This window comes from Pan troglodytes, chromosome 6 (assembly GCF_028858775.2).
Source record: "Pan troglodytes isolate AG18354 chromosome 6, NHGRI_mPanTro3-v2.0_pri, whole genome shotgun sequence".
In the NCBI taxonomy this organism is placed as follows: domain Eukaryota; kingdom Metazoa; phylum Chordata; class Mammalia; order Primates; family Hominidae; genus Pan; species Pan troglodytes.
The window spans coordinates 46,266,015-46,278,391 of record NC_072404.2 but is presented as its reverse complement, the minus strand read 5'-3'; the positions used below and the strand labels follow the sequence as shown (position 1 = coordinate 46,278,391).

General features: G+C 44.0%; 2 protein-coding genes across 11 annotated transcripts in view; one reads left to right on the top strand and one right to left on the bottom strand.

Moving 5' to 3' along the window:
* LOC112209777 (uncharacterized) overlaps positions 1-1,159 on the bottom strand; it is a 161,131-nt gene extending 159,972 nt beyond the window's left edge. For all 4 annotated transcript variants that reach the window (XR_008548972.2, XM_063814177.1, XM_024357801.3 and 1 more), the window contains exon 1: positions 669-1,159. Coding sequence is in view for 3 of the 4 variants with exons in the window: in XM_063814177.1 (XP_063670247.1) it covers positions 669-1,070 (402 nt within the window). In the remaining variant the exon portion in view is untranslated. The remainder of the gene's footprint in view (positions 1-668) is intronic.
* HECW1 (HECT, C2 and WW domain containing E3 ubiquitin protein ligase 1) overlaps positions 1-12,377 on the top strand; it is a 449,514-nt gene that overhangs the window by 336 nt on the left and 436,801 nt on the right. Inside the window, exon 1 of one of the 7 annotated variants that reach the window (XM_009452961.5) lies at positions 1,340-1,429. The exons of the other annotated variants lie outside the window; for them this stretch is intronic. The gene's annotated coding sequence lies outside the window, so the exon portion shown is untranslated. Of the gene's footprint in view, positions 1-1,339; positions 1,430-12,377 lie in introns of those variants that run through there. 7 annotated transcript variants of the gene reach the window in all.

Here is a 12,377-nt window from a genome sequence, read left to right as displayed (position 1 = left end):
TGCCGCCCCTTCCCCCCCCCCCCCCGCCCTTCTCTGGGCGGCTTCCCCGCCGCACGCGAGGCCCCGGCAGCGCCCTCCCTTCCCGGGGCCGAGATCCACCCTCCTCCCCACCCTCTCGCTTCTCCCGCGAGGTTCAATTGTCAGCCTGGGTCGCGCCGCCGCCCGGGCTGGGCCGGCATCCCCGGGTGGCGACCCCGGCTTGGGTACTGCAGGCGCACCCGGCCCTCCTGCGGGGTACGGAGAGAAACAAAGAAGCCCCCAAGCGGGTTCGCAGCGCCTCCCCCGCCCCTCAGCGCCCTCCCAGTGGCGAGGAGGTGTCAGGGGAGGGGGCGGAGAGACCTACGTAATCCCCCTTCCCAGCCCACACCCACCCCTTGTGAACCAAAGCTCTGGATTTGCGCTTCGCCTTGGGCTCGCTTTTGAACAATTGTGTCCCATGCAATGCCCGTGGTTAGCCCAGAGAGCGCCCAGAGCCTCCGCACGGGCTCGCCGGTGCTCGCTCGAGGGGCGCGTGCCCAGGTCCGGCCCTTGCTCCCATGGACGGGTGCAGGAGGGGAGGAGGCGCTGTGTGGGTGCTCCCCCAGCGCCTCCCTGTTACCGGCCGGCTGCGCCTCTCAGCCGGGCCTGCCACCTGAGTTTTAGCGGGAGCAGTCCGTCATGTCGCCTACCGTATTGCGACTTGCAGACAGGCAGGGAGGGAGCCGCCGGGGGGAAAAAAATGCGTCCGGTCCATTTTTGGCTGGAGGTGTGCTTCCTGCTACCCCTACGTTCCCGGGCGGTGACAATGCAGCAAAATCCGAGGGCTCAAACAATGTGGCCCCTCCATCCCCGGCTCCAGGGCATTCTGATTGCTCTGCCGCTTTGACGTCCCGGCCACTTGGCTGATTTTCAGAGCCATGATGCGCGGTGTCTCTGTCTTGCACACACAGGCTGGGCACCATAACTTCTTCCCTGCCGAATTTCAGCGCGTAGGGGGAGCTGGCAGGGACACAGGCTGCAGAGATGCCCGGCTTCCTGTGGTTCCGGGCACAGCGCGCCTCAGTCTGCATTGGGCTGACACCAGATAGCATGTGGGGATTTTCCTAGTTGCCGAAGAAGATATTATTTGACGTTGCTGTAGTTTTGTGCTTACTTCTCTTGGAATCTGCAGTGGTGCAATTCTCCCCTTGTTTTTCCCCCCTTCTCTTTGAAAAAATATCAATGCTATGTTCAGCAGAAACGGATACAGCAAGAGCAGCATAGTTCAAAAATTGAGGGAGGCATCTTCTCTCTTTTCCTGGGATTTAAACGCGATTTAGGAGGGCAGATGCCCTACTCGAAAAGGCCAACCGTTAAAGACCCCGGCAGTGTTGTGGTCCAAGGCGTCTCAAAGCAGGTGGCCAGATCTGCGTTTCTCATCAGCAGACTCGCTCCGGCTGTGGCTATTACGGTAATTCATTCTAGATTGGGGATTCATTTAAAAATGTGTGTTTTCCACTAAGAAGGGATTAGAGTCCACATGCCCACCCTGGTATGAATGTGTGTGCCTGTTTGGTAGAGAGATAGATTGTGGTAGAATTCCCTGTTGGTAGAATTCCCTGTTGCCTGTTCCCTCCGCTTGCTGCTTCCTCTGGAATGTGGCATTGGAAAAACAAAGCACTATTTTAATTCCTAGACCTCCAGACAAATTGGCCGTTCTAGTGTTTTATTTAATAAACCACGTTCTGACTAATTCCACACTATAATCCCAGTCTAGTGCAGTTGGCTGCTTTGTGGAATGACAATTCTCTTTTTTGTTTGGAGTAGTTTTTTCATGAAGGCAAATTGCCTAAGTTTGTTTAGATTGTGACATTATTGACTTGATAGGGAGGTCACATCCGGAGCTGGAACAGCCCATCAATGTATCAATACAGAGGGACTGCAGCTCTGTTATTTGTGTATATAGCATCATTTGACTTGATTCCTTTTACACTCTGGCTTTTAAAGATGGATGTATTACAAGATCACTTTGAGCTTTACCTTCTATTATGCTTCCATCTGATATGATTGTTAACAAAAGAAATATTAAAAGGCCAGATGTGATATGGAAAGACAAGCCTGAGTCTCATTCCTCATGGTAAAGGAAGTTGGACTGGCTGGTTTCTATCGTTCTTTCTAGTTCCAGCATTCTGTGGTAACTGACAGAGGAGTAAGAAAAGTTACCCAGTGTTGGAAAGGCAAATAATTATAACGTGAACCATGCAAGCAAACCAAGGATTGACTGTAGAATCTGCGGCTTATTTTTATACCTTGCAGCTTTTAAAACCCAAGCGTCTGCATTTTCCCCATAAGTGAAATTACTCACCAACTCAAACAGGTCTTTTTTTTTTTGTCCACTATAGCAAAACATTTGGTGGAGGGTTGGGGAAAAGAGAAGAAGATTGAATTAATTGGATAACAGGTGTTCTCCTTTTGTGGAGTTATTCATTCCAACCCCATCTTAGATAATTGAGAATTCACTTTTTCCAATCATTGGTTTTTGTTTGTTTCTAATGAGACACTCTAGATAGCTGTTTCGTCCTATGCAGTAATTGACAATGGCATGAGACTTACTTTCTCTGATGTAATTTGGTGTTGCTCTCAAAACTTGCTAGCGCTGTTGCTTGCCACAAAAATGGGTGAAGCAATGATTGGTCTAAATAGGCAGGCAGGCAGTGTTTTCATGCGCTATGGTAATTTTTATAATTTAGGTATAGTCAAGGTATTTGTTGATTCATGCTTAGTCACACAATTTTCCATAGTTGTGCACTCATTTGTTTTAAGTTACAATCAAAATAATATCCTGAAATTACAGTCCCTGCAAGGCATAATTAACCACTTCTCCTGTTTTCCCATAGCCTTTTTGTTCATAGAGCTAAGATAGCACTTGCAATATTGCAGTTATCTGAGTTGTAAATGTGCCACAGTCTCCTTATCTTAAATATGGGATGAGCTTCTTCAGAACAAGGACATGTTTATATTCATCTCTCCAGCACCTAGCAGTTTGCCTGGTACATCATGTGTTCTCAGAAATGTTTATTGAGTGGATTTCAGGTCATAAAAATGCCCTCTAATTGTATAGGCAGGAGGTAGGTAGGAATCCTTCACTTTGTGAGTCAGCTGGGGGAATCAGAGAGGTTATGTAAGATGCTTAAGGGGGAACCGAGAGCCAGGACTCAAATCCAGGCCTTCCACCACCCACCCTCAGTAAACAAAAAAACACATAGAGAATGAGTTCAAATGCTGTAGGTTTTGGTTATTTATTTTTTTCCTTGAATGATCTGGATTATCCATTTTGACAAAATTTATCTGATAACTGCTCTGTTCTGTCTTGCTCTGGCCTTAGAAGGAAACATGGCCCAAGCACTCTAACCTCTAATCCACACTTAAACAGAAGACGTGAGCACCCTTCTGCCCACTTTCTCTCTAAGTCCTGGTTCTATCAACCAGAGCTTGCTAGGATGATGGACACGTCTAGGGAATGTCTACTCATTATTTGCTCAAGCAACATTGAACCACTGTAAGTGCTTCTGAAATGACCTACAGTTAGACCAGAGACAACCATCCTTCCTGGGCCAGCCAAGCTTGACTGAGTCTCCCAATGGCAGGTTTCTAGACTAACAGGTGTGACTTACAGACATCAAGACACCTGCTTCTTTCCCATTTACCTGCTTCCTTTTCCATCCTAAAAAACAGGACAAGCTACATTAGGAAACCAGGAAGTTGCAATACCCACATGTCCTCTCTGTAAAACAGCCGTTGGCACATTTGATGTTCACGGACTTTTAGAGAAAACAGTATGAAATGCTCTGTGGGGTTTTCTTCAGGTCACTTTTCCTCTTTGAGGGTTAGTTTCTTCTTCTTTAAAAGTAGAAAGTTGAATCAAGTAATCCCAAAGGTCACTTCTAACATCATCATTCTGTGATTATTTTTGTTGGTTTATTCAGTTGAGCAAGTTGAAAGGAGAAAAAGATTAGAAATAATTTAACTTGGCAATATGTAGAGAAGAAATAATTAAGGCTACATGGTGCAGCCTGTGGTTATCTGAGAACTACTTTGAGCCTTCTGTTAAAACTATGCTTTATACATTTCTATAATCCTTTCTTATTTGTAAAACTAAATTTACTATATTAAGGGGAAAGATTTGTGGCATTTCTTGTTCCCAGTGAGGAATGCAGTGGTGGAAAAAGTATGCAATCTCCAAAATGTACAAAATGTTTAGAATTTGGGGGTTTAATAGCCAAGGTTCCAAGCATTTTTATTCTCACCACTGAGTATGTTTCACAGCTGAATAACTCTTATGGTCAAAGTGTTCCCTGCAATTCATCCAACAAATTCCCCTTTCAGTTTCTCTCTGGTTCCTCATTTTGCTCTTTTTTTCCACTTCTTTAGCTCCACTCAACTTCCTATAACATCCCCCACATACATAAGCCATATGCCAGTAGTACACTGCCACCCCCCACCCGCCCCACCAAAGGCAGGAGTCAGAGCTTCACAACCTCCTTACTCAGCTCAATCTTTTCTACTTTCTGAGGTTTATTCATTACCATTGCTTTTCCAAGTTAAGACACAATGAGATATAGAAGCAGGTCGAATCTTTTAACGATATCGTTTATCGTTTACGTCTTTTTCTCACAGACTTTCTGACCACCATTTGGAACCTCAATGCCATGCATTTAGGTGTCTTAAAGCCGCTTTAAATATTTTAGGAAGCAAAGCAGCATATTACCAATTTTATGTATCCCATCCCACAGTGTTTGGATGTGTGGGTATTGGTAAGTAGTTGTACTGTTCTGTGACATGGGCACTGAAAGGAGAATGATAATAATGCAATTACTTACTGGCAACATATGACAAAGATCACTAAGCTCCTAGGTCATCTGGATTCCCATAGCAACAAGTGGTATACACTGTTTGCATTATTTGTTCAGAACTGATACTTTTCCTGATTTATTGGTCTGAAGCTTGATGCATATGGAGGCCTGAAAAATAAGGTTGTGGCATACAGACAGGCTCTCCTGGTGTTATCAGGCATCTATGCATGTGATATGCAGGGAGAATTTGGTGGATGGAACTTAAGCCGGTACCAGGGAGGCGGGGGAAGAGCTGGGAAAGGACGCCATCTGTGCCCATGATGACAAATGCCATCATGGAGACTTCATTCGGGGTCCCTTTTATATATTTAGTGAAGCAGATTTTCCATTTCACACTTTCTAGATATATTTGTATTGCACAGATGTCAGGGAAATATCATGTGTGTGAAAGAAAAAAAAAAGATCAAAATTCACATCCATGGCCAGGGATTGTAATTCAATCATTTTGTCCTGAAATTGACATCCATTTAACGTGCATGGATGTTCCCTGCTTTTGCTTTTGCTTTGGGGGTTCAAGTCAGAGCAGTTTGAGAAACAGAAATCTCAGCCCTACACATTGTTAAAATTCAGAGATCTAGGTTAAGGGGGGAAAAGATGGGGAGAATAAAATTAAACATATAAGACCTTGCCATCAGTGCCGTCAGTACCAGAGCTGATGAAATCAATCAGCAAGTGATTCCTCATCCTCTTTCCTGTAACACACAAATGAGCTGAAGAAACCACAGGACGCAGTCAGTAAGTTTTTATCCTCAAAAGGACTTCTTTTTTTCTTTACCGTTATTCATAATTCCTTGTGCCATCAAAACTTAAAACTACTTAATGACATTTTCCCTCTATTTTGAATACAAATTATTTTTGTAGAAATGAGCTTTTTGAAATTGGAAAAAAAAAATCGTTTTCAGGATTGTTGCCAGCTTTATTTCCCCCTGCCTACCCCCAGCATTGTCCTTGGTGTCCCCTCTACATGACCGGGCATAGGACCTGCATGTAAAGAGGATGATGATAAGGAAATAATTGGCATACAAATGGTACTGTGATATATGACATTTATAAAACCGCTCCCTGACTCCACATCCCCCATGATTGATTTTCTGTTTCTTTTTAAAGAATATGCTTCAAAAAGTTTGTCCCACTGGCCTTCTTCACTCCCTCCATCTCAGCCTCTAAAGACATATTTTATTGTGACATATTTGATTTTGACAAATAACACATTGAACGTATATGAAATATATGAAGCAAAATATGACACACACCCACCATGCAGCCTGAGACCAGAAGATCACCGTCTTATTTGAAGCTACTTTTGTGTTTCTTCCCCCTCTCACATTTTGCCTGTCTTGAGAGCACCTCGATCAGGTATCAGTCACTCGTTCCTGTCACTCCCCTCCCTGTTGTCATTAGGGTCACCAATGATCTCTACCTGGTGAAGTACAAGGGCACAGCTTTGCTGATCTGAGCAGCATTTCCCATGGGGCTGTGGGGGACCATTCTTTTCTTAAGCACCTGGCTTCTTCCAGGACACCAGATTCTCCTGGTGTTCCCGCAGCCTCTCTGGCTCTTCTCTCTCAGGCTCTTTGGATGGCCCCTGAGTTTTTATCCCGATTGATCTCAACTGAATTTTGACCTTTAAATGCGGGTACGGGGATTCCCCAGGCCTTGGCTCTCAGACTTCTTCCCTTCTTACTTAAATTCCTTCTCTCAACACTGTCTTCATGCTCATGATTCCAAGTTTATTTCGTCAGCCCTGACTCATTCCCAGAACTCCAGACTTGAAAATGCAACCGCCCAGCATCTCCCTTTGAATGGCACGTTAGCTTAAAATTAACATGTGCAAAATACAACCCCCGATTTTTGCTCCCTAAACGTGCTTCTCTTCTGGTGTCCTCCATCTCTCTCAGGGACAACTCTGTCCTTTCAGTTGTTCAGGTCAAATACCTGTGAGTCCCTCTGACTTTTTTCTCACCCAGATCCAGCTTTCAATAAATCTCTGTCCCTTCTCTCTCCCTCTCCATCCAGCACAGCCATCCCCGTCTAAGCACTAGTAAGCTTTCCTAACTGGTTTTCTGTAGTCCTTGCCCATCTGCAGTCTGTTCCCTATACAGCAGCCCAAACGAGCCTTTGAAAGTGGAAGTCTTCTCATTCATTCATTCAACAAATACTGCCTAGACATCTGCTGTGTGCCAGGCATTGGTTTAGGTGCTGGGATGTAGCAGGATCACAGTGCAAAACAGTCACAAGTCCTTGTCCTCCTGGAGTGGACATTGTGTTACTTCTTTGCCCGTAGCCCTGTTCAGGATGAAACCCAAACTCCTTACTTTGCCTACAGGGCTTGCCTTGCCACTCTCCGAGTCCCCAGTTGTCCTTGCTCTTCCTAGAACATGCCAGGTACAAATACTGTTCCCTTGACCTGGAGGGACGGTCCCCCAGCCACCTGCATCCTGACCCCCTTTATCAGATATCACACCCTCAGAAAGGCTTATTCTGACCACACACAATGTGCTCTCTTCCATCTGCTTGTTTGCTTGCTTTTTCTTCATACCACTTAGCACGACGCAATTTGTTACATAGTTTCTGCTTATGTGTTATTCTCTGTCTCCCCTTCTAACTTGTAATCTCCATTAGAGCAGGAACCTATTTGTTTACCCAGTGCCTGGAAAAGTGTCTGGAACATATTAGACACCACACTGAATGTTTGCTGACTGACCGAATGATGTAACAGGTGCTTTCCTTAACTGAAATCCAACCTCAGAACTTTCTCTATGTCCACATTATATTGGATAAATCCCCTCTATTTATTTATTTATTTGTTTTATTTTTTGAGACAGGGTTTCACTCTGTAACCCAGGCTTGAGTGCAGTGGCATGATCTTGGCTCACTACAACCTCTGCCTCCCAGGCTCAAGTGATTTTTCTGCCTCAGCCTCCTGAGTAGCTGGGACTACAGGTGCACACCACCACACCCGGCTGATTTTTGTATTTTGTGCAGAGATGGGTTTTCACCATGTTGACCAGGCTGGTCTGGAACTCCTGGCCTCGAGTGATCTGCAAATCTGAGTGATCTGTAATCCCAAAGTGCTGGGATTACAGGTGTGAGCCACCACGCCTGGGCAGATAAAACCCCCCTAAAAGCTGCTGGATTAGAGTTTAGATGACATTTTCAGGTCTCAGGATCCTCTGAGCATACATCTTCCCTTTTCCATGCACTATTTTTCCCTCCCCTACAAGGAGGTGGCTGGGGTTCTTCCTTCCTGCCTGGACATTTTGTTGGTCCTGAACTTCCGTGTTTTTCTCCTGGCTGGTGTTCTCTAACAGTTAAAGAGAGTGGCTAGCTTTAGCTTGTCTTTGCTTCCTCAGCACGCAGCAAGTAGACCCGGCAACTCAATTATTGTTGAGTTGAATCACTTAGTTGTTGTTATTGTTGCTGCCAGGACTTGATAAAAACTGTTCTTTGCTTCCTCTGGGCCACACTGACTTTGTCATCTTAAATGTGAGCCTGTCAGTCCTGTGTTCAAAGCTCTCAGGAGTGGCCAAAGTACGCACAATTCCCTAGGCTGGCATCGTCGGGCTGTAGGCCTTGGCCAGCTCATATCCCCATGCACTCTTTTGACCCTCTGTGGCAGCCAAGCAAATCATTTTCCCATTTCTCCCAACATGCTCTGTGCTTTTCCATAGTTGTGTAAACATATAGTGATATGTAAAATCACTATATTATACATATAGTGATATTTTACATCACTATATGTATAATGAATGATGCTATTTTCTGCTCTTAGACTCCCCATCCCTCTGTAAATGTAACCATTTTTAAGATCTAGCTTAAACCTTACCTCCTAGCAGAGTCCATCACTCAGTTTCCTAATAGGATATGATTTATCTCCCTACAGAATTCTCCTGGAATGAGTATCATTATTTGCTTATTCTTCACTCTCCTGTCTTTCAGCCTCCCTACTAAATGCTGAGCTCCTCTAGGTTAAGGGCTTGTCACACTTCTCTTAGTATTCCTGAAAATACTTGCCTCAGTATCTGCCTCAGCAGGTACTTCTTTCTCCGAATGTGAAATGAGCTCAAGGAATAACCTAAGAGTTGAGAAGGTCTGCATTTCGTTGCTTCTAGAATGCTATACGCCATGTTGTGTCCACAAAATGCGTACCCCAAAGGTAAGTAGAAAGTTAGAAGAGGTGCACTCCACAAGGACAGATTTTTATTTGTTTGTTGATTCTCCAAGGACAAAGAACAGTGCTCTTCACTCAGTAACCATTTGAAGAATGAATGAAGTACATAGCTGGCATGTTAAATTTCTAATACCCTTGTTCTATAAATGAGCAAAGCCGAGGACTGCAGAGCTTTCCCAGGTTCACGAGGTCAGAAGTAGAGCCCAGTTTTCTGCAGCGTGAATCCTGTCTTTCTCCTGATCTCCACCCCTGCCATGAATAGCATCAGACCGGAGCGAGAATTGTCCCAGTAACTCTTTCCAGGTGATGCTCACTAGTGTTACTTTCTTACCAATATCTGAGGAGCTTCCTTCTTTAGGCAAGGTCTAATTTTCAGGTCATCTGAAAGAAGCAAGAGTAGAAATTGCAGAATTTCAAAGGACTCAGAGACCCAGAAAGGGGGGTTTATTGGCAGTGCTCCTCTTCTGCTTTAGAAACAACTTTTAACAGCAAGTAGCAAACTTTTTGATGAGACCTCTCTCATAGGAACTTTGCAAGCACTCTCCATCCTGTTGTCGCAATAAAGTAAAATTTATCTTTCTTAGAAACATACATTCAGATCATGGTGTGACATCCTTGAGAAAAATAGCGGAAATTCACAAATTGTTATTTTCTTCTTTCTCCCAGGAAAGGAAAAAAATATCACTATATGTATAATAAATGTTAAGCTTCGAGATTCTAAAGAGAAATTTGACCAAGGGACTACTAAATCACAAATCTAAAAATAAGTCCTATATATCTATACACAAATATGTATAAAACTACATACACATACACATAACATGTATAAACACATGCATATAATTTTTAAAATTCTGGTTATTTTCAAATCATTTTCCGTTGCTTATTTATTCCGAAAACATTTCTTGAGCTATTATGTGAAAAGCATTTCGGTTCTTTTGTGTGTGAGATTTTTCCATCTAGACAAAAATCTGCTTATGGTTAAAGGTGAAAATGCCCAAAGACAAAGCAGAATTAAATCCCTCCCATGCAGAAACATCTAATTTGAGAAGGCAAAATGAAAAAGTTGTAGCCTTTAAGGGTGATTATTTTATTTTTTGCACTATTCATGGAGCATCTATTTTGTACCAGACGCTGGGCTGGGGGCCATTACCACGATGAATGAATCCACAGCACATTTCTTGTCTTTACAGAGTGAGCTCCTCAATTTTACAATATTGCTTCCGGAGGAGCTACTCACAGTTCGGTCATTAAACAGAACATTGCCCTTGTCAGGAGCTTAGAAATCATCGTGACATTCTTGGCTTAAACTTAATTTTACCAAAACTGAGTGTACCTGCCGTTGACCTTGGGTCCCTTAGGGCCAAGGCACCAGGTCCACTTGCCGAGAGACCACTGCTGTAGGAACATGCTCCCCTGTGACCCTGAGCTTTGACATAAGTTGCCTTTTTCCAGGGGATCCAGAGAGTCTTCTGGAGCAGGGAGCACTTTCTGTCTAAATATTGCATATGGACTTTAATGAACAGCTGTGCCCTTGCCCATCTGCAGTCTTTGCCCATTCTGAGGTTCAGATTTGGCCTGAAAGTCAAGTTTCTGTGGTTTTTGCCTGGTCAGGACCCAGGCAGAGTGAATGATCTGGCTTGGTGCACATAATTAGCAGGTGGATGAGGCCAGGGTGGCAGATGTTTCCAGACCACACTGGACATGAGCCCCAGCCCTCTTGCCTGCTTGATGCTGTGGAATAGTGGTACCATAGCCCTTCCAACCGGGTGGGCTGTGGGCTGGGAGTGGAGGCTGGAAGACCAGGCCCTCCTCTCCAGAAGTCTGTGTCCTGCTCTCAGTTAAACGGCACATATTGTCTTATTCTAGAATGTGTTTTAGTTTCTTGGAGGAAGTGTTTAATGAACCATTTAAGCTATATAGAGAAAGTTGAGAGATTATGGCAAGAGAGAGAAAACAAATCTAAACCCAAATTCTATCTACAGGTGTGGGAGTGATTGGGGGTGGGTAGGAACTGAAGGGAAGCATCAAGCTCTGAGATAGAAAACCTTCATTCTGTGCTCCTGGCTCTGTCCTTTTTCAAGTGTTCATTTGTGTCTACTAAACGATGTAATCGACGCACTATTTTTATAGAAACATGAAACTTTGTGGTAGATATTTTTTCTTCACTGTTAGAACTCCTGCCTTTGAAATTTCATTTTAGAGGCAAAAGAGAGTGAACGGCTTTGCTTTTACATTTAGCACATGTTGGTATAAATTCGCAAATAGCTTTTGAGGGATCCAGATATTTTATTTTTCAAATCTGTTTTTTCAAAGTGCTATTAGCAGGTGGAACTCATGACTTCAGGCAATTTTCAGGCAATGAGCTCAGTGAGATTTGAAAATTAGCTAAGCCATTTGTAGATTCATAGAATGCTGTCTGGATAAGGAACCTAAGCCATGGTCCCATTCAACCCACTCATTTTCCACACAGTGAAACACGTTGTGAGCACACATCTCCCAGGACCACAGAACTTATATTTGTTAAACCTGAAAGAGGAACCTGTCTCTGAGCTTGGGGCCTCATGCTCTGCAGCACTTTTTGCTAGCTCTTTTCAGGGGCTGTCCTCAGGGTGCAGGCTGGTGGCATCAACGATCGAGGTGCAAAGTCAGTGCTGGGATAGGGGACTGGGAGTAGCCAGGAGCTTACCCTGGTTGCGCCTTATCTTCAAGCCAATTATTAACAGTATTGCTAGTTCTTCACATTTTTCTAAGCAAACCAAAAGATTGTGTTTTTAAGATAAATTTTATAATTTTAAGATTTTTTTCTCATTCAACTTAATGATTTTACAATACTCAGTGGGCCAAACCAAGTATAACTGTAAGTCTCCAATTTGCACCTCTGCTGTAGGAAAACTGTGCTTTCAAGATGCCTTAGTTTGGGGTGTTATACCAGATACCATAGACTGAGTGACTTATAAACAACAGAAATTTATTTCTTACAGTTGTAGAGGCTGGAAGTCCAACCCAGTGTGGTCGGGTTCTGTAAGAGCCCCCTTCTGGGTTGCAGGCTGCTGACTCCTTGCACCCTCGCTTGGTGGAAAGAGGGCTAGGGAGCGTTCTGGGGCCTCTTTTATAAGGGAACTAATGCCATTCATGAGGGCTCCAGCCTCATGACCTATTACCTTCAAAGGCTCCTCCTCCAAGTATCATCACACTGGGAGTTAGGATTCCAACATGCGAATTTGAGGGGTGCAAACATTCAGTCTCTAACAGAGGATTTCTATGTTAGAAAGCTTTGGGGGACAAAATCCATGTAAATGCGAGGCATGCGTATATATGAGTTTGTTCTCACT